Consider the following 27,570-nt stretch of genomic DNA (forward strand, 5'->3'; position numbering starts at 1 on the left):
ATATGTGCATTGTTAGGTACAATTCAAAGAGAAAATTACTTACCCACAATTTCCAAAAAGCTGTTCATTCCACCCATATATTACCAATATTGGGTCAGATATATATAGTTTTGAGTTTCGAGGTTTAGCAGAACTGTCCCACTATGTATCAGTTATCTGAGTCAATATTCCATATACAGCAATAACTCACTCGACAAGTGCAACTTCAGACTGGTTGGATTTCTTTTTTAAATGAGAAATTTTGCTGAACACTAATATTCTTGAAAAAACACGACCTCAAATCACTGAGGCTTACAATATAAGAAAGGAGGAAACTGCATGGGTCAGACTGTCCCAAGTTACCGAAGGTCCTTTCCACTTAAAAAAAAACTGAGGGAAGCAAAAGGTCCCTTGAGAGATGTCCCATTAACCAGAAACAGTCAGTTATGCCTAGCTATGACAGCTCTGTTATATGGACAAATACCTTCTGATAATGTGAGTAAGAACACTCACTATCAGTTGTTTATTTGAAGCTTCTTTATTTTCATAGCCATGTGTTTCCTGTTTTTAATAGATATGTGTTCTCAACCCACTGGTCTCTCCTTCTGTCTTAGAGTCGTTCAGGCACATTTTCATTTGTGCTTGACCTTCCATTCAAGCTTTTAATAATTCCTCATTTATGCTTATTTTCTTGACTTCATATTTTTGTCTTTTCCCTTTTGTAAAAAGTACAATATTACAGAGCTATTAAAACACTGAAGAACTTCTTTTTCCATCTACGATAAAATCAACTGACTAATTCAACGTCCTCTTGAGAGAGCTCAGATTTAAATTCTATGAGTAATAGATAATATCTAACTTCCTGATGGATTTACAAATGTGTAGAATAGAAAGGAATGTGTAAAAAACATAAATAGAAAGGAAATCCGGAGGGAATACTGACATCCAAATCTTAACTATTTTTAAATTATTACTATGTAGTGACAGTAACGTTCACGATTAGAAAAGGCTAATCTTCACAAGGAATAAATCAAAACTTTTTCTTCATGGTTTGTTAAACAGACGTGGTGCAACAGTTAGATGCTACTTTATTAAGGAGAAAATAGGGCAAGATTAAAAAATAATGGAGTAATAATTAGAAAAGATAAAAGTTTTGTGGAATTCTATGGCATCTCCAGTTTGATGCTAGACTTCTGCAGTTTCGGCTACATTCAATAAGCTATACCCCCCAAAAGTAAAATAGTTATTGTGCAGCTGCTGAGTAATTTTTAAACCAATAAGGACTATTTGGTATAGCACTTAGAACAATGCAACTTTAATACCTGATAAATGCCCAGTTCTCGGGCATTATCTACTATAACCAGAAATAAGAGTGGTATCATTTGGGAAAAAAATCCATTTGTCACAAGCCATATTTATATGGCCACTAAAACATCACAGAAACATTAAGCTGCTTTAGTGCCTGCATGCACTCTGTAATATTTACTTTTAGTATTTCAGGTACAATGCATTAGTGTAGTCCAACTACAAACTATAACACAATAAATTAGGACATTCTTCAGGACCCTAGACTTCACATAGAACATCTGCAATGGTACTGCCAATTCTGGCTACAAAGTGAAGATACTGCGGTCAATAAAATGAAAAAAAAACCCACCTTAGATAACTGGCTCCTGCAGAAATAACCAACCTTAATACCATCATAAATAATCTTACTTATTCAAGGTAAGATAGATATAAGACAGAAAAATTGCAAAAGGCAAGTACTAAGCAAGTATTTCTGTGGAACGTATCACTATTCATCCACCTTCAGATCTGACCACAGCAACTGCCATTCCACTGCATTTAGAAAGGATCAGACAGATCAAGAGATTTTTTTTTTATATTTAAAAACAAAAGCAGTCCTATTAAAATATATTACTGTTGGAGGCGGCCCTGTGGGTTTTTTTTCTTTTTTTTTTGGCCGGGGTGGGGGAGGGGCGAGTGGCGAGGGAATGTTAAAAGAACACTGGCTATATGAAGCATTCTGATGCAACTTTTGCTAAAAACAAAAAGCAAACAAAACAACAAAAAAGCCTTTCAGAGTCAAATGCATATGAATGTATTTCAAATCCCTCATCTGATCACATTTGGGTATTCTGAAATGCTTTTGCAATTAGTTGTGCAATAACTTGGAAAAAAAGGGAGGTGTTGAAGAGCATTAATTTTGCAACTGATGAAAGAAAGGAGGAACAGCTTTGTTCTTCCTGGTTTGTGTGGACTGCAAACATTTTACATGCATATTTTACAAACAGCATGACGAAAATAAATTATCCTTCTTATTGCTTGTATTATTGAACTTCAACAGCAAACGAAAAAGTATTTTTTCAAGTGTGGCTTGAGAATATAATGAACATAAGAAAAACCCTAATTATCCTAATGATACGAGCATAGCTCTGTAACATATATTCTGGCATGCTGTAGATATGATTTAAATATTGATTTTTTGCAGTATCTGAGAAACTAGGCCTTAGTGCGGAATGGAATGAGCAACTGTAATTAATTTGCACTGAGTACAGAAAAATTTAAAGTCTGCTTAAATTCAGAGATTAATTTGTGTATAGAATAAATATGAAAAACAGAGCCAGCAACTGGTGAAGTATTCTACAGTATTTTCTGAATAAAAACCACATTTTTAAGAATAACACGCTTATTTTCATACTGGCAAACGAATCAGTAAGAAATATGCTTCAAAAAGGTGTATTTCTATTTGTGTTTTTACGGTATTTTAAGGCTTCTAGGACAGGAACTATCTTTTATTCTTTTCCAGAATCTACGATCAGGGCGTTAACCGGAGCCTCAAATATCTAAAAGTATTAAATCTAAACAGTAGTGATCTAATATTTGAGTAATGAAAGTAAGATACAGAAATCTGAAAAAGCAGATCTAAGGAGCTTTGTTTAACAGACAACAGTGAAAGTTTCCAGAAGTCAATAAAGTATCTTAATTGCACCTTATAAACCATCAGAAGAAAGGTACTTCAAGAATGACTTTTGTTGATTTAAGGCATACCTAACTCAGTTCCTTGTCTTACCTGCTATATAAAAGATTAATTGGCACAACATGCATAGGACTTGGCAATGAAGATACATTCTTACAGAATTAATGAGATATATAGAAAAATGGTTCATCACTGCTATAAATTCCAGAGAAAGTATGAAATTACTAAGAAACTTAACCTGTGAGTCACATGCGAGTGACATGGGTAAGCAACTGTATGTTGCATACAACCATATTGTATGACTGCTAATAAGGAGACTTGCCTTGTTACCTGCAGAGATTACAGTATCTGATGAGATAGAATGGTATCATTGGGAAAGGGGAGGAAAGTAAAATTTTAAAGCTTATAAAAGTTAGGAAATGACAGACAAATAAATGTCAAATAATCTGAAGATTATTATATAAAGACAACTATGAAAACTGAGTTAAAGAGAAGGTATATAAATAAGGAGAAATAAGATTTTTTTTGACAACAGCTTGAGATATTATATTTCTTGTGCCTGCATGAGTATTCAGAGGCTATATGCAGTAGTTTTCTGTATTTCAGGTAGTGTGCAAAAGCTATACAAACCAAAGTTTAGCTTTATAGAAGAAACTGGCATATTCTTTGTAAGTGTCATTTATATCATGAAAGGGCTTTCAAATTTTTCAGTTTTATAAAGGGAATAAACTCCTTTCTTGCCTTTTCTACTAAATAAAAAGCAAGTAAGGAGGGAAGACAATAGAAGTGTAAAAGGGAAGAAGTGTGTCTGATCTCTCTACTGACCTCTTGAGAGAAATCAGACTGAAGGGAAGAACACCTTTAGTCTCCATCAGCTGGGGTGCAACAGCAGAAGTGGGACTAGTTCTATCGACATGGAATTTGTGCTGAAGGAATAAGCAAGAGGAAACAAATCACATTCCAGTCTCTGACACCAACTAATGAGCACACTAGCGCTGTTACCTCTTCACCACAGTGATACTAAAAGGCAAGAAGTTCCACTGTTGCAAAAGCAGAACAAAACTATTTCACATTACATACCAGGCAAAGAATGTATAAAGGCCCAGACTTCATCAACAGTCCACACAGATGGGTCGGTTTGCACCACCGGTAGCAAGTCAATGCTCTCCGGCATTTTCCTAATTCTTAGTTCCCTAAGTTCACGTTCTCTCTCTCTTTCACTTTGCCTTCGCAGACGGGTGGTCATGGCAGCTGGAACAGCATCTTCGTGAGAAGCCATATCTTCTTCTGCAGATGGATAAGTAATTGGAAGCTGGAAAATGTAGTACAAATACACTACAGTATTATACTTTATTTGTAATTCCCCAAACAATGCCATAGTTCTAAGCAAATATTTCACAGACCTGTCTAAGAAAGTGATCTCGTGATGCCCCATCAGGGCCACTTGGTCGACGCCCGCGTCGCCCAAAGTTTTGGTTATCTGATTTCCGATTCCAGCGACTGGTCTTGTCTGATGTAAACAGCCCAAATTTCTTAGTGCAACTAAGGCTGTGCCTAAGGAAGTAAAGTACATTCAATAATTCATTAATACTTTTTGGGACAAATTCGATCAACTTAGCAATAAAATGGTATTGTTGTCTACAGAACTGTTGCCTAAAGACAACAGGTGTCACAGAAACACAAGAGAGAAAGGTATCTCCAAGGCTACTTATTCTAACCCTTTGCCTTGATGCAAGATCAAGTACATCTATATCATCCCTGGAAGATGTCTGTCTTTCCTGTTCTTAATGTCCCATGACAAACACCACTGCACTTTATCATATTGCAATCCTGCTTCTCTAAAATATTCTCTAAAAGCCTAAAGTCATATTACATCTTTTGCTTCCATCTTCCTCTAACTGGCTGATACTCAATCAAAGGAGGGTAGAGGCAAAGGAGCCCATTTCCCTCTTATTTCACTAGTAGCGTCCCAACAAGTAAAAATTAAAATGCACTCCCACTACTTAAAATGTGAATGTCTAACACTGGGGACCAAAAGAGGAGCAGACATGAGAAAGGTGGTTTCAAGGCACCCTGATGCAAAGAACTAAGCAATGATTGGAAAGGGGAAACTACTCCCCATTCAAGATAATTTCTAAAACATCTAGGACTAAATATCAGCTTTCCACAACAGTTCTAATGATAGAAGATCTTACATGTAGATGTTGATTTTGATTTGTTTCTCTCTTAACCAACACAAAATGAAAAGCATACTAAATCCAAAAAGAAACAACCACATAGAAGCAAATGGCTTCATTTTTTATTTTCAGGAAAGAAGCTTTAAAACAACACTAATTATGCATGCTTATAGCTATTTCTATTTTACTCTATGCAAATAATGAATTTTTATGTTACTAAAAATACATACAGGCCTTTTTAGTCTATGCGCCATTTTAGCCACACCAAGATAATTCAGAGCTTTCTCCAGCACAGCATAAAACTGTAGGAAAGCCCATCTAGCCTACTAATTTTTTCTAACAACACCCAACAGCAGGGAGAAGAGAATATGAGCACGACAGATAAAGTGATTTGTGGCCCAGGGACATCTGAGCCAAAGATGGTTTCCAAACACTGAGTGACTTTTTGTGGATTTCTCTTCTATGATCCCAGCCTCCCCATGAGCCAAATTGCATCAATAACTCCCTCAGTAAAAAGTTCCACAACTACAATCCCTAGGAAGAACTATTCACTTTTGTTTGACTTCCTGAATTGTATCATATTCCACAATAGTCCCCTGTACCTACAGATTCTAGAGATCTGGGCAGAAGACAATCTCTCTCTCTCTCTCTCTTTTTTTTTTAAATTGCTTACTTATTTTTCAATACCAGATACTATTTGGGTGCTATTCTATTAACCAGGCAGTGATAAAAAATAACAAGGCAAAATACCTTTTGGCACAGGATGTGGAGCAGAATCGTTTTGACCGTAAAAACTTATTAGAATATCCCATTTTTCCACAAAATTCACACTTCAGAAGATCATTTTCAATTTCCTCCAGTCCCTCTAAAGAAAGGAGTGAGACAAAGAAGTTAGTCTCAGCAACAAACAAAATGACATTCAAATTTCTCATTTCTTAAGGAAGTAGGCAGAAAATTTTCAAATATCAAACACATTTAATGAAGATTTGAGTAAAGAGAAAATTATAAAAAATCAGGTAAGTAATAAATTTCACTTTTACATATAAAAAGACATTGAGCAGATTGAACCTTCAATTAAATTAACCAGTTTAGTCAGCATTTTTTTTAGATTTCCAACCATCCAGAGTAAGCATCCTCAAACAGTAAACATTTTTTAAAATCTGTAACACTGTGATGTATTAAGCGAGTAAAATCATTTCTTTGAGTAAGCCACAGCTACAACCAAAAGGAGCACTTCTGGAAGCAAATCAGACATTTAATCTCATCTATGGATAACAGAACTGGAGGCCAACATTTCAAATAAATACTTTTCTAAACCATGTAAATCCTACTCAGTGAGGTTCTTTGAAATATAAGGCTACACTAAAATTCACTGTGTTAAATTTTCCCTTTTCACATTTACTTGAAGCAGCTACACATTGGGTCAAATCCTTATCAGGCTTATTTGATTACCTTTGCACTCTGACAAATGCTTGCACTAAACAGAATTCTTGTCTCAAAATACAATTCGTATATTATTCTAAACATCTTACTGTATACATTTCATCAGTGGAATTGATAGTGCAAGTTACCTGTATGTGATTCTGTAGTGCTAGTTTTAAAGGGTGTGATCAAAGTCTCTCAGGCTTAAGACTGTTTCAGTACAATGTTTTGATCAGTCCATGTAACATATTTTCCAAACTTCACACAAAGGCATCATACTAGTTCTGCAACAGGTATTACAGTATACACGCTATCAACTTTTCTCTTCTACCGCTTCTCTTAAGAATGCAAATCCCTCTTTCCTTTCTCACCAACTTTTCTTTCTTTCTCTCTTTTTTTTTTTTTTTATAATCATATGTATCTAGGAAGTTATAAATCTGCATCTTGCTGCAACTAGAAAGGATGTGGATTTCTAACTTAAGTATTTATCCCATAGAGGTAATTCCCTTGTAATAAAAACAGATCTAGTTGTGTTACCTTCACCAGATTCACTTGCAGAAAATATCCTATTCACTCAGTACAGAGACAAAATAGTTTGAGTCCATCCTACACTAAATTTGCACCTTAAACTCCAACTGGAAAACCATAGAAATCAACTCAACTGTTTGAAAGCTTGTAGGATGCTATTTATCCACAACAGAACCTTTAGCTAGCAAGCAGCTGAAGTCACCACTTTTCTAAAACAGCCACAAAGTCCAGCTCTCTGTAAAGCACATTATAATACTTCAGTGTTGATGTGATTAAAAAAAACACAAGACAATGAGGACTTGCACTGAAGAGAAAAGATCATGCTCTTCCATCCAGACCTGCTGCAAAACCACTTCCCTCTACCTATCTGATATTCCAAAATTGGTACTGCATCCAATAAAAATCATACAATTTTTGACATCTGTCCAGATCTATAGGAACAATCACAACATTTACTAACTCTTCTAGTTAGTTCCTGTTATCAACTAATACTACTTTGCTCTTGTATCTCTTTCAAATTAGATTATACAAAGCCGTTTGGTGCACTGGATTTAATACCTTCAAGCAACTAAGATTTCACTGAGAATAGAACATCTTTTCTTGCTCTGTTTATTACATGTTCCAAAAAATATTTTCAGACTGAACGTTGCTGACTCACAATTGTGAAAGCACTTAAGAAAGCATTGATCTTAAAGTTGATTAAAGTTGACTTTTAAAAGCTTTATGAGCAAAATCTGGTTTAACTCATTACTTCCTCATGCATGCAAGAAAGGAAAGGATTATAGCATCTGATCAGTTTACAGTCTACTGTTACAGATTGTTTTTACAACATTTATGAGATCAGGAGGTATTTTTCCTACTCCCTGTGAAGAACTTGAAACACCTGCTGACAAGAGAAACACCAATGAAAGAAAGTAGAAAAGCTCAGAAGAATGCACTATAAGGCAACAAGATAATCATTCATGTCACATGCTAAATGTCTACACCTTCTTCAGGAAGTGTAGGATGTAGGTGGAACACAGCTTGTACGTAGTTCAGAATAGCACTATCTCTGCAAAACAACTTAACTTTTGGAACGGAAAAAACTATCCCTATGAGTCATCTGTGAAACATATCACCTGGAGTGAAACTGGCACAAACTGAAATGTAACATTTTTGTCTTCATTCACATCAGTAAAAAGAATCATGTGCCACATGGCTGTAACCATGAAAAAAAATATATTTTTTAAAAAAATTCAGGGGACTAAACAAACATACATTTCCTCCCTGCTTCTAGTTTTTCTGTACTTTGCCTCTTGCTATTCACCTTCTACAGTCATATTTTTGATTTCATATCATCAGTTGCAAAAATTACAACTAGCTGTTTGTTTTAAACTTCATTAAGCTCTGACACCAGCTAATGCAAATACAGGTATTGAAGTTTAATTTGAAAAGAGTATGAAATTGTAAACTGGTAAATTGTAAATTTAATCGTAAAGTGCAATTTCAGGGATAGTAACTCAAACTGCTCATGAACACTAACTCTGTTGTGCTGTTAAGGTGACAAAAAAAAGAGCACTAATACAAAATTAGTGAAGCTGAAAATGCAGGAAAAGTTATTTGAATAGCATCTCCGATATATCAAGATCCAAGGAAATAACTGAAGTCAACAAATCCTCCAGCAGTGTCAAACTGAAAATTACCATGTGGCAAGTCTCCTTAAGCTGTTATCACACTTGAAATAAAAACTAGGAATGGGAAACATCAAATCTTGTCAGTTTTGAAATTGAAGCTAATCAAATACTAGAGATGCATCCCTCATAGAAATCTCTCTTCCTATAGTATCAAAAAATTACTGATCTGATATTCCAACTAGATCATGCAACACTGAAAAAAGGGACAACAGGCGGTGAAGCAAAAATCGATGCTCAGAGCGTTTTCTTTTGCTTTAGGTGTTTTCATCTTATACATGGAATGTATATCCTGTTTTATGATAAGAAGAACTCCTTCATTTGACTTCTACATAGACGCCTCTCAATACAGGATGTCCCTAGCTCATCTAATAAGTAGCTGCAAATTGAGTACATGAATCAAACACTAGCTGTCAGGAACAATAACTACAAACAAAAATACGAATGTTTGAAAAATTCTGTAAAACAACAGACAAGCTGTTTGAAAAGTACTGAGGAATGACAGTCCACTGTTAAGGCTGAAAGGATCTTAAGGAATGCTATTGAAAATACAACTGAACTCAGATTGACTGAAACAAGCTAAATAAAGCCAAAGTAACTATTCCATCAGAGCTGCATATATTCTAAAAGAAGCACCAAAAGGCAAAAAATGAATATTCAAATATGCCGGAAAACTCAAATACATTAATAAAAATTCAAAAAGCTGTGCTGTCGATTAAAAAATCAAGTAGCAAAGTTCACCATGCACAGTCATGAGCTAAGAGATTCACAAGGCTTACTTCACATGCGTAGAAAAGTAGTATAAAGCATAAAGTAATATATAAAAATGGATTTTTATAACATTCTAAAATAATAAAAACAGTCACGTAAGTGACAAAATTTACCTTTTTTTTGAAAGCCTCTTGTGCCTGATGCTTTCATGTTATTGGCCTTCCCTCTGGAAGAACTAGTTAAATGGAAACTCTCAATAGGAAACTATTCTACCATTTCCAGATACAGAGAATCTGAGTAACAGCAATTTTTCATTAAACGAAAAAAAGTTTAGAGAACTCCTGGTCATACTACACCTCTCCACTGTTAATAGGCCAGATGTTTTCTCAGAGGAAAAGCTAGGGCCATGCCTTATGAAGCTGTCTGCCACGCCTCTGTGAAGGTTTGAGGGGTACGTGGTATGTGCCTCTCTTTTGGATTTAAAAAAAAATCCATAATATTCTACTAGAGAATAGTTTTAAAACTGAACTCATTAAAAACCCTGTTTCTTCATTTTTAAATATGTAGACAACTTAACTACAACACAACTGTTACAAAGCAAAGTATATGAAGTATTGTATGTTGCCTAAACTGAGGTTGCTACTGAAAAATGCAGAAGGGCTCTGGACAGTACTGAGACAAACTAGTAAATACAACCACATAATCAGCCATAATCTAGAAAAATCTGTTTTTTTTTTTCAGACACTTGTTTCCATGAATTCTGACTTCTTTGCACAGACACTACCTCAGCATACAGTAGAACTGCAACCCATCAATATTTCCTTTCAGTGTTGTTACTTCCATGTTAAGCCAGCTATTACTAAAATCAGTGCTACAAGTAGTAACGTACCCTTCATTTAAGCATCAAGATACGTATCATCTAAACTGTAAAGTAAATTGGCTTTAAACAAAAATCCAGAAGAGTTTACTTAACTTCACTGTCAACACATAGTCTCCTGAATTCAGAATGCTTTAGAAACTGAGCTTTTTATCATTGGTCTATAATCCTTGACTTGTAAGCAGTAACAGAAATAAGACTTTAAAGTAAAAAAAATAATGTAACAATTTCTTTTTTTTTTTTTTTAAACAAAATTTAGCAAACCAGAAGATTGAATTTGGAACTAATTTTCTCACTAAGATGCACAATGAAACAAACAACTTTCCTATTGCACTTCAACACCATTCACCAAGACAGAAACCACAGTAACTAACAAATTGTCATTGGTGCCTATCTTGAAAATCCTTATGGGAAAAGATCAGAAAAGCAGTATTACAGACTATTTCAACTAAATGACAATTCATAATGCTTGTAGTGGGAAGACAAACTAACAGCATATAAATAACTGAAGTCCACTATAGTGACACTTCTTACTGCTCAGGATACTGTTCCAAATCTTTTTTTTTTTTTCCAGCCACTTCCCCAGTGCAGACCGACAGCCTCATTTTGTGTATGAAGGTCACTGTTACTGTCACTGCTGCTGTATTTGCCTCTTGTTACCTTGCTCACTACACTTTTGATATGAAAGATGGAAAGGAATTAATGTAAAGGAGATATAAAGCAAGAGTTATAGTAAGAATTTTAAGAAAAATTCAAACAGGTTACCAAAAACACCTGCTGTGTGACCTCAAGCTGTGGAACAGAAACATCCAGAAGTGGCACAAAAATTCTAGACTTTAAAATCTTGACTGAATTTATGCAAAAAGTTGAGACAAAGAATAGCCTGTTTTTTTCTGCACAAAGCAAAGTCTAATTTCCATCTCATAATATTCATAAGGGTACCTACATTTCGGCTTGAACAATGATAGTGGTATAATATATCCAAAATACTTGATTGCTGGGCTCTAATAAATCCATTATTATGACTATGCCAGATATTGCATGAGGAACTCTGTTGAAGACATTTTTAACTAATGAGCTGTGCTAAAGAGCACTTTATTCTGAGGAAGACAAGTACATAGTTCCTTGGTATTCATATGCATCTACAACAATTGCTGTCATTGGTATAGTTAGCTACAAACATTTGAAAATAATTTCTATCTGAGCTAGTAAAAAGAGAACTGGAAATAGATTCTACTTCTACAGACAAGATGGGATTCTGTAATATATACAGAACTGAAGGGAAGAATGGATATTTAAACAAAAACTACAAACCTTCTGCAATCATATCCTCTATCTCAGTGTCCGATGAGTTGTCTGCATGTTTTGTATTCTGCAAGTCTGATTCAACACACATAACACTCATGATTTGACCCTCCACTAGCAATCTTTTTTCTGCAGGCTGTTCTACCAGCAAAGATGAACGACTTACCTATTACAATAAAAGCAAAGCAACAATGATTAACTGAACAATTAATAATAGAAAACAGTACTTACTATTCATCAGCTGTAACTGAGCCCAACATCACAGTTTCCTTTCTTTATCAGCTATTATTATGTACTGCCAAAGGTGCACATGTATTTTCTCAAACAAATACAAGGACATGTTCCTACTGAAAATGCAACAGTTCTACTGCATGTTGAAAAGCTTGCAATCAGAACTACATTTAACAAAGAAATGAAAATGCAGAGAAATGAAGGAACGGAAAAATGAGAGATATATTAAATTAGCAAAGCAGAAAATACCACCCTTTAAAAAAGAGCCTCACAGGTTTTCAACCGGCCATTTGCGGATTTAGAAATTTCAACAGGGTAATTCTTAACAAACGAAATACTACTCCCACCACTGTCAGCAGGGGCTTGCCTGTACAATGTTTTAACATGAAAGCAGTATTAGAAGACATGTCAGAGGTTTATATTAAGGTTTTACTGAGATATCTCAAACAAAGCTATCTCAATTGTTAGACTATAATAATTTCTTTGCAGCTATCATTGGATAATCTATGTATTCAACTGTGTCTCTCTTTTCATTTAGTGCTTTGTTATCCAGTGACATTGGCAAGCCAAACAGTAGCATTAATTCCAACTGTAGACTTAAGATAATACAAGACAAGCATACTAAAGTACTTCAAGAAACAAGCTACCAATCAGGGAAAAAATTCAACCACAAAGTTTGAAAAATTATTCAAGGTTTAAAGACCTAAATAGCTGGTAGCCACAAATGTTTTAAAAATTATTAGTAAAACAATTTATAGCAATTTTTAAACTTACAGGGAATGGCTCCAATCCCTCCTGAATCACAAAGCCCTCAATAACATGGGTCAGGATCTGTGGTTTAACAATAGCCTGCGGAGGTTTATTTTCTAGGCTAGGAATGCTATTGGGCATTGATGTGCTGTTGCTCCTTGTTGTCGCTGCTGGAAGCAAAAGAGGCGGTGGTGGAATAGAGGCATGCGAAGGGTCAGATGAAGATTTAATTACTGAGGCACTGACTGATGATGTAATTGAAGGTAGTCCCACATGTTCTGAAAGAAATAACAAAATATTTTTCCCGATCATTCTTTCAGTATTCTGGAAAGAAGAGATGATAAACACCTCCAGCTCTGCATCCATGATCCTCCTGAAGGCTTTTCCTCTACCATTTATAGACTTTACCTTCAAAACAAGATGATTTGCCTTGACAGACTATTCCACAGACAAATTGTTTTCAAGTTTGCATCATTTCCTTTTACTCAGTACCTAACTGCAACCATCACTGACCATATCAAATGTAAAACCAAACCAAGAAACACTTCTATAGCCTTTAATTACCTATCCAGATCACAAAATCTGTGTGTCAAGAACAGAAATCAGTATTTTGAAACGTAAGAATCTCGGAGCTGGATAGCTGAAGTATTTTTAAAGAGACTGTTTTCTTTTTCTGATATAGTTTAGTAGAATTATTTTTAAGTAAAAGAAGCTATATAAACTGTAGAAACAGAAGAAAGTCAAATTTTTACTTTAATATATCAGTGGCTACCAGAATTTTATAAGCAGAAAACCTATCTTTACTTTTATATTTGTTCTCACCTGACAAAGGCTCTTCCGAATTAAGCGCCTCTCCATTCCCCAAGGTTATAGCCGGTGGCGACAGAGTTGGTGGCGTAGGTGTTCTAACCATATGGACACATTCAGAGTCCTCAGGCATCTCTTCTTCACATACATTCTCCACTTGGTAAATCTGCATCCAACAAACTATTGCTTTAGAGAGATTTCCATTCTATCTTAATACCTTGAAAGAGTTGCATAAATATAATTTTTAAACAAATTATCAGTTGAAGTGTTAAAATACACTAATCTCATAATAAAATACAAGTTACCAAATTGCATACAGATCTCTGAAGACATCACAGTTATGAGAACAAAACTATTTTGTTGCAAACAGCAGAATTCTAAATATAGGCGTAGTTCTCCTATTAATAATCCAAAGAAATTAATTGACTTTTTCCATGTCTGATCTCTACAGTTTACTATATTTTTATTTGCACGCGCACACACACCCTTACTGTTCTTTAAAGACTTCAGCAAAACGCAAGCTTTGTAACATAATGACAATTTTGATAAAACTGACTAAGCATTCCAGCTGAAATTTAGATAAATTCTTTAACACCATGTTATCAGTTTGTAGCTCTGCCAGACATTAACCATACAGATTGAAATTTAAAATGAAGTATATATCACAAGCTGACACTGTAGCAGAGAAAATGTCATGCTCCTGTGCCTTGTTACAGAACTATCGCAACAGCTGTGGAGAGAAGAGACAGAAGTTACCCTAATGTAAGAGGTACAGTATTTATCTTCTCCACTAAATCCACTCCAAGTTGACCAAGCTGCAAGTCCCTGAATGCTGCTTAATATTCATTTGCTAGTCAGTCAGACTATTCTTGGAAAATTCACCCTGAAGACTAAGGCAGTTACATGCAGTAGGCCTTTTGCAAGATAATTCCTATTAACTGCTAGGGACAATAGTGGTGTCAGAGAAAAAACAAGAGAAGCTATACTCAGAAAAGGCTATCTCCCTTGTTGCTCTGGTTTCACAGAGAAGAAAAGGAAAGAGGAGGGATTCTCTGGATTACAGATGTGATAACGTCACAAAGGATTTTATATGAATGTACTTGCTTCAGAATACAAATGTATTTTGAGAGTTTAGACCTGCCTAAGTCTCAGTTAATACAACTTTTTGTTTGTAATTCAGGTAAAGCATTTACAATTAAATATCAAAGAATAAAGGTTCACATGAAGTTTGTGCATTGTCAAATTAGCACCTCAGAACTGGAAGCAGAAAACAGATGAGTTTGGAGTCCTAGTATCACTTAATCATTGACTAATACAGAAGTCTCTGTGCTATTTTCTGTCTTACACAGAAGTGTAATTAAAAGGGGTATTTCAGGAGAGTATGCCAAGACTATCAGACATTAGTAAACAGGTTATAAGGTATTTTCTTCAAGCTACAGAAGTAAATTGAAGCAGTCTACTGGCAGCCAGTTTAGCAGATTAGAATGTAAAATATCATCTTGTCAAAAGCACATCTGGCTTTATCCTTTTTGGCTAATTTCTGCATGAAATATCAGGGGGCTGGCATTATCATTACTTTCTAAATACCATTTTAAAATAATCAGCACACAACCTTCCTTAATCTGTTGATTTCCTGAAAACAAAAGCCTACAAGAACGGTTAATTCTTCGGCTCACATCAGTCTCATTAGCACGTTACCAATAAAGCCTAGCAATGTCACTTTAACTGCTTTCATTAACTGCAGATCGTCTTATTTCACTGTAGATCATTTTATGTTATAGTGTAAGTAAAGCTAAAATTTTCAGTTTAGTCTCAAGGAGCTCTGCAGCTTTTATGTTGAACTAAATGAAAGGGCAGTGATTGAAACATTAAAAGATCATTAAGAATTTCAAAAAAAATGGTACCCAAAGCATAGCTTAAACACATCTAACTGTGTCCACCTGTTCCTGTCACAGGTTAATGGCAGTTTTCCCAACAATATTAGTTTTAGAGAACAGGTATTTTCATAGATTTGGTTGACTGTTATCTCTGGCCACAGATTACACCAAAGAAAGGATCTCTCATTCTCAGTTCAACATCAAAATCAGAAGAAATTTCGGAGCACTCACCACTGGAGTTTCAATTGGTACTGATGGCTGCACCTGAAGATTCACTGCAACAGTCTGGGGTGGTGGAAGAGTCTGAAATGGTAGCTGGACCAGAGCTTCTGCAGCAGGAAGTTCTTCCTCAGAAACCAAAGTGTTTTGAACCAAAACTTGGCCCTGGGACAGAATTTCAGGCTGCACTTGTAGAGACTGCACAGATTGTAATGGCAGTTGTTGAATCTGGGTCGAAGATGTTGACAGCGGTGGAGGAGCAGCAAGTGGGATAGGTGTGGACTGCAAGGCTGAATATGGCTGGTGTGGTGTGGAGGGCACTATCTGTTGGCCTGGGGAAACTAAGCTGGGCTGATCCACTGGTCCTATATGTACAGCTGGGGAAGGTGGAAGTGGAACATGTGATGGAAGATTGAGTGGCTGTGCAATTGGTCGAACTGGACTGGTAGTACTTTGCTGAGAAGCAGTCTGCTCTGGCTGAAGAGCTGTTGGCACAAGAGAGTTTGCCTGTGACTGAATAAGTGCTTGAGGGTGAATAATTATTGTGGGTGACTGACTAGGGGAATGAGAAGGTGGAGGAGATACCACTACTGACTGCTGAGCTGACTGGGATGGAGTAGGAGATAGTGTTAGAGGTGGAGGATGGATGTGAATAGGTGAGCAATGCTGAGACTGGACATTGCTGGGAACTAGAGGAAGACCATGGCTTGGGAGGGGTAAACAGTGCTGCGATGGAGGGGGGTCCTGACCAGAAGAAGTCTGAAGTGCAATTGGCTGGACTTGCTGCTGCTGTTGTAGTATCAGTTGATGATGGGAAATTTTGGAAGGTGGTGAATGAAGTGGGATCTGCTGATGTTTTACTAAAGAATGAGGCTGAATTGGAGAATATGAAGCTGTGAGAGAAAAGAAAAACAAAACTGACAATTAGTATTTACTTAAGTCCAGAAAACATTAAAAATATTAAAAGAAAGTTTTTACTTTAGTTAAATAAGGCAGCCCAGCAAAACTTTCTCAACCCTTTGGATATACAGTTAGAAGTATCTTCTTTGACAGGATACAGTGCACAAAAACAATTTGTTAAAGAAATACATAAATTTCCAAAGCAAATATTACCAATAAATAAAGTAATAAAACTATGCTTTTTACATATATATATAATTATATTTACACTTATATAAAAAGTAACTACATCTATCTTTTTGGTGTTAGTTTTAAGATGACTGCTGATTTTGCCTTATCTTTTATTCAAGAATTCCACTCAATCTTTGCTTTGAAACAGAGCAGGGTGAAAATAACAGCTAAGTTAAAGTTTAGGTAATATAATTTTAAGAGACTCTTCAGAAAAATTCCAAAAGACTTCAGTGTGAATCAAAACCTTTCCAGGTATTTGCCTGAACTTGAATGCAAACTGAAAGTTATGCGCCTAAAAATAGTGCAACTTCAGGGATATTGCATCATCTCTGAGTGAACCACCGACTTGCAAGTAATTCCTCATGGAGTTTGGGTGCATAAAAACATGTGTATGAGCATACATACATACATTCCTCCACAGGCAAGGATAGCTTTTTCTTGCTTTGTCTTTTCCACTTGAGAAATAAGTTATTCATGTCTTTTTACTTATTTGTTAGGAAAGATGGTTCTTTTTCACTTTAGAAGCAAGTTCTAACAAACATTAGGGTTCGACAGCTGAATCTTGTATGTTTCTCAGTCTTACTCCTTCTCTAAAAGCTGCCATTAAGCCAAGCTAGATTTTCAGAATTATCAGATCAACTGTCTAGAAAACATTTACTCTTCGAATATAAGGAAGCTAAAAAGCTACATAAATGTGTAACTTACGTAACTGAGTGCTTATCTTGGTTTATCTTCTGCTTGTCAGGTTTATTTTTAAAGATGTATTTTTAATTAATTTATAAAATGTTAGATTGTGGTCACAGTAACCTATGGATTTATAAAAATACTTGGTATGAAAAATGTTCTGACAAGACAGAGCTTTTGGATGTTCATGCTGTAGCAATGAATATAAAAAGAACAACTAGAAAGTCAGTGAATGTATTTTTCCAGATCTACTCTTGCACCCTTTCATCCCATATTTGGTCTGTTTCCTTCACCACCTGCCTCTACTGCCAAGTGGCAGGAAGAGTTCAAGCTTGTAATTACTTATAATACCATAAATACAAAAAATTATGCACTGATTATCTAAGACCCCCAAAGCTAGGGGCTTTGGGGTCATTCCATCACTGTAAACCATAAGAGACAAAATACTTTAAAACAACTTTTTTTATAGCTATATTTTCATCCTACCTGGTGTTATTAACTGATGTATACTTGGTGTCCGTGTGACTGGTGTACTCCGACACTCTGGAGTTGGGCTCTCACCTTTTCTATTGCTTTCTGAGGAATCTGGCTGGCTGCCCTTGGTACTGCTTACAGGTTTATTTGGGCACAGAGACAATGACTGAGTTTGACTGCTGCTCTTTGGCGGACCATTCTGTGAACTTGACAATACACCCAACTTCTGACTGCGCAATGTCAAGTTCTGAACCTGGGAAATGAACCAAATGTGCAAAAAAATACATACAGATGTCTAAGAAATATCCAGGCTAAAATAGCAAATAATTAACACTATGCTTCTCATCCCATGTTATCAAAGCAACTGAGAAATTAAACAATTTGCTCATCATCAAGTTATCTTATAAGTCACAAAATTTAAAGACAAATAATGATCTTTAACCACTTCAGTGATATAGGAAATATAGTAGTCTCTTACTGAACTTTTTAAAAGAAAGAAATGGAAACTGTTCATTACACTAATATGTATTAAAATGTATCTTTTTTTTCTTTTTTTTTGCTATTACTGTGCCCTTACAAAGCATCTTGAACAAATGCAATTTTATATTTTATACAGACGCTGTAGGAGTACAGTAGGCTGTAAGTATGTCTGCTTAGATTATTAACTTAAGCCAGAGCACTGGGTAGTCATTGGGACGAGAATATGCTGCATCTTATCCACATCTTACAGTTGAGAGTCCTTTATTTCTACAGCAATATTAATTTGCCTCTGCATTATGATAACTCCAATGGCATATAAAACAAAAAGTAGGCTTTCTGAAATGTAAATCAGTCAGTGATTATTTTTAGTAATGCTCTTTATACTATAGCCAGATTTTGTGAAGTACAGCCCCAACTTTCCAATCCTATACGCGGAGCTAGAGTTTCAACTCAAGGATAAAGAGCACTAATTTTCATCATACTTTACATGAAAAAAGGAACTAATCATCATCTGCTATTTTCACTATATAATCCCTGTATTACTCAGCAAACAGTTAGTACTCATGTAATGAACAGGTAGATGATATTTTATTTCTCATTGCTCACTGTGTTACCCATTCAAATCCTGTTGAACAAAGACAGTAGTATTTGTTCCTTATTGGCTTGCATGTGGCATTTATTGAAATCCTATCTTTGTGAATACAAATCAAACTTCAGCACATCTTATCAGTTAGGGTAACCAATCTGAGATTTCCAGGACATTTACAAGAAAAAGAGATGAAAAGAAGAAATGTATGAAAACAGAGGGGAAGAAGAAAAAGCAGAAGAAAAGTATCAGTTTTGGAGGTGGTAGGTGTTCTTTTGAGACACTGTTAATCATCGATGAACTTGAGTTTATTTTTGATATTTCTCTGTGGAAAAGATACTATGAAATCACTATGCTTTTCCTTCGCAAATGTCTTGGCTAAATGTAATATACACATATATAACCAAATGCAAAATTTTTAATTAACTGGAATTGTCTATTCACTGAGATTTACTTACATGGTCAAAAAAGACATTTCTCTTTCTCTAAGCCCAGCCAACTGAAACCACAAGGAAATATTTAGCACAGAGTAAGAAAAACATACAGCAGACCAATGTTAACACTTTTTCAACGCATTATCGACTGGGTGAAACATCTCTGCAGTGTCATTGCTGCTACAGAAACTGCTAGACAACCAGGGTTATCTGGCAGGAGGATGGTACAGAACATACAGAGGAGCAACATCTTGAGCTTGGTGGGGTCATCAGTTCTCAGAAAAAAATGGAAGGCTCCACCAATAGGCACAGGCACCAAGCAAGTCAAAAAGCCAAAGCTCCAGTGGATCCGTGAACAACACATCACAGATGATGAACGGCTACCCTCAAGCAATTATACAGAATTAATCACTGCTACAGAAGACTAATAAAAGACAAGACGAACCAGGTTCCAAGAAAACATCACTTTTCTCTGGTGAGATGGACGAAGAAAATGCCTACAGACTAAGAGGAAAGTCCAGACAAATGTTTGGGCAAATAAAACAACAGGGATGAGAATACTGGTGTTCCTGTAAATAAGAGGCTAACTGCTTGTGCTAATCAAGATGCTTCAGATTAAATGTTGACATTCTTGAAGTACAAAAGAACCACCCTATTCCAGTCTGCATGTTTTTGAAGGGAGTGTTCCTCAAACATATCAAGGATATCATATCTGACCTGACAGACTTAATGACAAAAAAATGTGCATAGTGCAACAGGCGCTAACTTTGTTTCAGTAGTTAAGAAGAGTTTATTCAACATGGGAAGCTTGAAATTAACTGAAATTTTGGAGATAATGGGAAAAGGGTATTATCAAGCCCTTTTATCAAAACCCAGTGATTAAAAAAAGAAAGTCCAATTCAACTCCTACATTCTAGTCTATACTATACTATACTGAAAGCAGGACTCCTGTTAGACTCAAATTCTCACAGCATGCAGTTTGCCTCACTGAATATTCAAACCAACGGAAAGAGAAGGAAAATAAAACCTAGTATGTGCTGAGAAAGTAAGTGAAAACATACAGCAGAAGTTGCAAAACTGCATTTAAATCAAACTGAAAGCAAAGCTCCAGAAAAAAAAAGAAAAAAAAAAAAAGTCATAAACACCCTCCAGGAAAGTGCACTAACTCAAAGTCACGGACAGAAGATCTCACTTTGATTGCATTAACATTGACACAAGAGGACTGTAAGGTGACCAGTGTGATGCCAATAATCAAAAACTTTCAGGGAAAGCTGCAGAACTACAGATGAGTAAATCTGGCATCTCCAGTAAGATCTAGTAGATCACTAGAACTATAATAAATAATCAAATTAGTAAGTACGCAGACAAAAATGTCATAATGGCAAACAGGCAATATACTTTTGTGAAAGAAAAGTGTCTCGCAAATCTAATGGCAGCCTCCGAAAGGGTCAAAAAACACAAGGACAGAGCAGATCCAGTTTCTGTAGTTTGTCTGGATTTCCAAAAGATTTCCAAACAAAATCCATCACCAAAGGCTTTTAAAGAAATTGTCAGTAGACAGATGGGAAGGTCCTTCATGAGAAAACAAGTTTGACAAATGCTCACTTTTCCCAGTGGAAGACAGTCACAAATGGGTTCTATAGTGATCTGCATTGCAACATACATTTTCCCAGATCACACATGAATGTTAACCAGTGAAGTAATGATATTAATTCTGCTGATAATCTGAAGTTATTCAAACTAATATATATGAGGACTTACGAAGATATGAAGTGACATATCTAGGATCCCAAATTTACACACAAAAATGATCACCTCTGAGCTGACTGAAACTGTAATGAAAGTTAATCTTTTCATTTTTACTTGGTAGCTGCAGGGACATGGTCTCAATCAAAGGCTGTGAATGCTGACTTAGAAACATAGATTCTGTGTGCCTACTTCCGTCACAAAAATCACAGTATGACAGCAGACAAGACATTTGAATCAAATTTTTTCATAGGTGATCATTAACTGCCTATTCTTCACATTCTGAATGTCTGACTCAGAACTCCAAGATCTGATACTGAGACGTGAACAGTCTCAGCTGCAGCTGAAACAGTGACAGCTGTGCTTTCATCATACTGTCATCTGTTCATGTTACCTGAAAGTGGCATATGTGCAATGGTAGTTTACTACATTGCATAGTAAAATACAAACACTATTTTTCTAGTCGTTTCATTCATTCCACTGAATGTGGAATAGCATCTCCAGTAATGCCTGAAATGTATTTGAAATGAAATTCAACCAATCTCATACGGACTTGCCAACTCTGATCCAGCATGGAAAACATGGGACTTCATAAGCATCAAAATCCACTGGGTCTGAATCACTTAGACACGCAAAGACAGTGAAGTTAGATTTTGATTTCATCAACATACTGATACTATTGAAGACTATGATACTTTTCATTTCTCTGGGAAGTTTCACCTAGAGAACAAGCCACAGTGATAAACAGTAACACAGAAATTTGAGTTAAATATAGGATTATTCTATGCTGTAAAGTCAGAACACAATGAACATAGTAAAATTATCTGAAGAAATTATATGAAGATTCCCAGAGTAGAACAAACTTAAGTACAAAAATTAAATTTGTGAACTCTCCAGGAATGCATTCCTGCCGAATAAATCAAGGCATATACAGGAACACCAAGAACACAGGTATTAGAGGATGGGCTAGGGAAAGCTCTTTTTTCTCCTAAAACAAAGTTATTACCATTGTAAAATGCACACTTGTATCTCACAGAAATTGATTATTTAATGCATGTGAGGATGGTTAACAGAATATATTGAAGATGTATAGAAATAGCACCCATTACTTGTTTTCATTAGCAGATAAAACTTAAGCCCAGTATTTTTCTTACTTCTGAGTTTTGGCCCACTGTACTGGACATGCATTTAAGAAATTTACACAAGCTCACCTGAGTAGCTGCAGACTGACAAGATGAGGAAGATGATGAGACAACAGGAATGTCAGACTGTACAGCAGCCACAGTGGTAGCAGGAGTGAAAATAAGCTGTTAAAAAAAAAGAAGATAAGTCAGGTAATAGACTGAAACTTTGAAATATGTGAAAGAAATGAAATACTTTACTTTTAAGGAAAGATACATAAATTGCCCGTAGTGTGTACAGCTTGTAATATTTACTTCTTCTTGCTTTTAGATAAACTTATTCAAAAAGCAGTTTATTGCAGTAGTTTAAATAAACAACACTAGAAAATAAGGTATTTGTTCAATGCGTTCAGAAAAATATTTTTCACATATATACATCAGTTGTTATACAAGTATTGTAAAAAAGGCTTTCACTCTCATACTACAAATGGGCAAAATAAAGGCAGAAGTCAAGAGATCAATCCAATATCTATGATATTAAAGAAAAAAAATGTACAAGATTTCTCCAATCTGTTAAAATGTTATTTAATAAGCAAAGTTGATATAACAACTTTCTTTTTCAACCATGCTAATCCATTTTCATTTAAAGAACAGGTGTCACACAACCAACTTCAAATTAGTAATTTCAAAATACCAACATCCCAATTGTCATCAATTTCTTTATAGGCAATATAGCAAAGACAAGCTTTATGGAAAGTTTTGGAGAGAGACTAAATTGATAAACACTTGATAATATGTACTTTAAATCCTTATCTTGAAGTTATACTACTTTTTCAGTTAATATGTAGGAAACAAAACAAAGTAGTTCAGAGTCCAACCCCATTACCGCGCAAGCCTATGAAAAAATCTCAGAGGACAAAGGATCACTTTTCCTAAACACACTTTGTAAGTGCCATTCCTGCAAGAACTCATACCTGCACCTAAAGACTCTGACCTTTGATGTTAAATCTCAGTGTAGCGTAACAGTGACTTTTCCTGTGTCATATAGTTGACTATGAAACTTTAGAAAGCCCTGGCCATAAACTCACACAAGCAGTAAAACATATCTTTGGCCCTGACCAAGGACTGATCACGACCTGGGCGCTTATGTACAACATCAGTAATTTCTGTGAAACTGCATGTTGTAAGAATCAACTCATACAAAGCTCATTGCAGAAAAGGGTATATATTCGAATATTTTAGCTATGGAAAGTGTTAAAGCTTACTGAAAACAAAACAAAACAAAACACCCCAAAGTACTCCACCACACACTAAACAGATTTTTCAGAACTAGTCCATCAGGAAAGAAATCTCTTTTCTAAAAGGGAAAGTGTCACATTGACAGGGAACTGCAAAAATCTAATGAAGTTTCATATTACTCCAAAGAGAATGAAAGCTATAAATCCAACTCAAATTCTAGAGACAATAATTCAAAATAATCTTAGTTAAGAAAATGTTAATGAAAAGTCTGAACTCTGAATGTTAACAGTGCATTAGAAAAATCTATCCAGAATATAGACAGACTCCAGTATGACCTTTTTATAGCCAGAAAAAAGAGACAGATGTTCTCTTTTTATATTTTTCCACGCTTAATCAGTTTAACAGCCTTAAAAAACAAACAGAAACATTCAAACTTCAGAGAACTAAGTTATACCAGTTCTTTCACTCCTTCGAGGTCTAAACTGTTTCAAAATATATGTACTCACAAAATTAGGAACCAAGTTGTCAATGTTACCTGGAACTAAAGAAAATATATGAATGATTTATAGAAACAAAATTAAAATATGACACAGTAAAGTTTTGAAGAAAAAAAACAAACAAGTATAAATGAAGATTGTAAGGTCAAAACTTACCATTTGAGCTCGGAGATACATTTGAGCCTGGCTTGCACTCAGGGTTGGAGAGGTGCTCCCCAGCAACATAGTCTGTTGGGTGATACTGCTGCTAGTGGTGTTGGAGGTCTGTGAACGGCTTATTATCTGTGCAGGTGTAGGAGAGGTGGAGAGGTTAATCTAAGGAAACAAAAATATTACTTCTGTCATGGGTATTCATTCATCCTAGGGTCTAAAGTCAGAAAGCCTTTGACAAAATCAACAGGGGCAGCTGAAACCTCTGAACTGTAGAAATATCAAAAATGTTTTGATCCAATCATTACAATACTGGATTCTGACAAGATTGTACACTTTCACTCTCAAACTGCAAGGAACATTTAACAGTACATAATAAACAATTATGAGTATAAACAGTGATGTTATGAAGTCTGAAAAACATACTTCATATAAATACAAACAAAATATGCAGCACAAACTTGTAATATTTTCAGGAAAATACTTGACTTTTAATACTTGTGCTTCTTTAGAATTCTGTATTATCTGACTGGACTGATAACACCTCCTAAGATGCTCATTATGCAACTTGTTTAACACTTGTCAAGATCAGGATATTTTATTTGTGCCTCCATATGGGTTTTGGCTCCTCATTCTATACATGCACATTTAAAAGTGACTGAAGACTAAAACTTTTCTACAATTTCATATTAAAAGATTCTCAACAATTTCTCTTTAACATCTTTTCAAACAAAAGCTGGTTTTCTTTTCTAAGAGGTCTAACAGAGTTAAGTGCCCAGCTCTTTTTCAGTTTACTCAAAGATTTCCTTGGAAATCCCAACCCAATTACACTGATAGTTTAACAAACATCTTTGAAGATGTTCTCTCCTAAATTTAATGAATAAATGATTTTACTTTTAAAAACTGAAAGCTGAAGCAACGCTATGAAAGCTTAAAAAATACAAAGTTAAATTACTGAAGCTATGCACTGAAGTCATGAACAGCTTGAGGGCATGACTGATAAGCAGAATGTCTATAGGACAAATGATGGCCTCATCAAGGCAACTGCAGAACTGTACGTAAGAGACCGTGCAAATTAGATATATGAAGATGCCATTTAAAGAAAAACAGCATGAGCTGAATACATAGAGCTGCTAATAACTGAAACCAGAGTACATTCTTTGAAAATGAATAAAGTACACGGAAGTGCATAGAAGATGCATGCTAAAAGATGATAATCAATAAAAGAATGAATGATGTATATATGAAATTAGTTAAATGTATATAAGTAAGTGACAACTTGGATTCTTTAGATTTGGTGCTGTTTAATCACTGGTACAGTGTTACTATTTCTAGCTACCAAAGTGCCCTGAACAAAGAAACTGATGTGAAAAATCCAGTAAGAAATCCTATTAGAGACTACGGGCAGGGAACGATTCCTGTAGTGGCATGGTAAAGTCCCTGGTACTCAGCGAGTGAGCATCAGAGCACCAACAGCGGGCTGGGACTAGGGAAGCCTTGAACTCTGGCCAGCAACAACCCTGGCTGGCAGCACAGGTCAGGAGTGGTAGACACTGGAAGAGCAGCCAGCACTTGCTGTAGTGTTATTATATTTCTATTTAGTGTTGCTATAATAGTAATTTTAATCACACAAATTTAAATACTAACATCTTTGTTTTTTTCCAAGTAGGTATATAATAACCAGCAGAGGGTAGGAATGGGTGCAGGGCTTTGTTCAGTTACGTACCGAGGTCTGCGACACGCTTGACTGCTGAGTGACACTCCCAGTGGGGGAAGTACATTGCCTCCCACCTGACAGGCTTGCCTAAATAGCAAGAATATTTGTCAAACACTGAAACAAAAAGTATTTAAGTGATGTTCATATTATTGCATAAACCATCAGAAACCCCTCTCTACCATTACCCTTTCTCTAAGTTAATAGTAAAAATACTTTCCTCAGCAGAATTCATTTTCAACAAAGTGTACTCCACCCTACTGACGGATACCTACAGGGTGCTAAACGCCTTCAGCTCCTACCAACTTTCAGGCACACAGGCACTCGCAGAGTAAGACCTGAACATAAACTACCAGAAGTGAAATATACTAAGCTGTTAATGATGCAGCTAACTGGTTAGCTCATCACCTAGGGTGTCAAGACCTTATAATATGGCATTATTAAAAACTGTCATTATTAAAATTCACATGGAATCATTTCTATGGTGACTAGAATCCTCTAAAAATAAAACAATCTTAGAAATGCTGCAAGGAACACCTTCATGCTTTCTAGAATGATAATTTATGTATGCATATCTAGTATTGGATACGAGCCAGTACCTTACTCCAGCAATGCAGATTAATACAGCGACAGTGATTTAAATTTATATAGTAATAGACTGCATATCAAACTCTTCTCACCCTTCTCCAATATGATTTTCTTTGCTCCTTCTCAGTAACTGCATAAATATGTACACACAAATGCTTCATAAAAAAATGATAAATCAATATATTACCATGATCTAACAGAAAGTGTACAGAAGTAGAAGCCAGGAGCACACAACAGTCAATCCTAGTTCTGATAACAAACAGGTATATCCCTGAAGTTTTAAACTCTGTTTTACTGTCTCTGCTTGTAAAATTCTAACACCCACCTACCTCTGCAGGCCCATATTCCCAAAACAAGGTCAACTGAGGTCAAAGAAAACCTTTCCACTGGTTCAGTTTTCACAATGGGACTGCTCCAGTGCTCATTAATGTTAAAAGCTTTACTTTACAAACAAAATCGCAGCACTGTCATTCACTTCCTATATTTCCCTATTCAGAGTTTAAACTGAAGTTTGCCATTACTTCTAATGCAGCCAGTTGTATGGAAAGGCATATTAAAAATAATTAACACTTGGTATCTTACTTGATTTCACTGATGTACATTTCTATTTATTGTTTTCTTATCAACTTTTAGTAAAATTATGGGATGAAGATTGATGAAGTCTATTTTAACACTGTTTATTATATTGTTTGATGATTTATATGATGCATTATAATGTATGCAGTAAAGCATGGAATGGAGGCCTACTGGAACATCTGTAATACTGGTCAAAATCCTCCAAACACTTTGGTACAGTTACAATTTAAAAGAACAAAGTAATTCAAATACAACAGCGAATTATTGTGAGGTATTACGCTCAGGCACTTAAGCTGTTACTATATTCGGTAATGCTCTACAATGAAGTAGTAAACCATTATTTTTCAGCAATCTTCACTCTCACCTGTGGTACAGTTGCCAGACTCTGAAATTGGGTACTGCTTAAGTGCTGCTGCTGCAAAGCAGCAGTCTGCAGCATTAGATGCTGCTGTTGGGCTGCATACATCTGCTGAAGGTACTGAGCAGCTGAGCTAGGAGGACGATGCAAGGCCTGCTGAATAACCTGTGATGAATCAGTAGGTAATTACAATTACAAAATACACACCTTGCTGATATGATACTGAAGTTTACCTTTATAAGGAAATAAAACTAAACAA

General features: G+C 35.6%; 1 protein-coding gene across 1 annotated transcript in view; it reads right to left on the reverse strand.

The window, feature by feature from the left end:
* Positions 1-27,570, reverse strand: part of PHC3 (polyhomeotic homolog 3) — a 34,393-nt gene that overhangs the window by 2,733 nt on the left and 4,090 nt on the right. Inside the window, exons 3-14 of the mRNA XM_062582477.1 lie at positions 27,318-27,476; positions 25,802-25,879; positions 24,082-24,240; positions 22,280-22,375; positions 17,835-18,075; positions 15,546-16,426; positions 13,453-13,603; positions 12,655-12,908; positions 11,659-11,815; positions 5,887-6,001; positions 4,363-4,513; positions 4,040-4,271 (exon numbers count right to left, since the gene is read on the reverse strand). Coding sequence (XP_062438461.1) covers positions 4,040-4,271; positions 4,363-4,513; positions 5,887-6,001; positions 11,659-11,815; positions 12,655-12,908; positions 13,453-13,603; positions 15,546-16,426; positions 17,835-18,075; positions 22,280-22,375; positions 24,082-24,240; positions 25,802-25,879; positions 27,318-27,476 — 2,674 coding nt within the window. The remainder of the gene's footprint in view (positions 1-4,039; positions 4,272-4,362; positions 4,514-5,886; positions 6,002-11,658; positions 11,816-12,654; positions 12,909-13,452; positions 13,604-15,545; positions 16,427-17,834; positions 18,076-22,279; positions 22,376-24,081; positions 24,241-25,801; positions 25,880-27,317; positions 27,477-27,570) is intronic.

This window comes from Rhea pennata, chromosome 9 (assembly GCF_028389875.1).
Source record: "Rhea pennata isolate bPtePen1 chromosome 9, bPtePen1.pri, whole genome shotgun sequence".
NCBI lineage: Eukaryota > Metazoa > Chordata > Aves > Rheiformes > Rheidae > Rhea > Rhea pennata.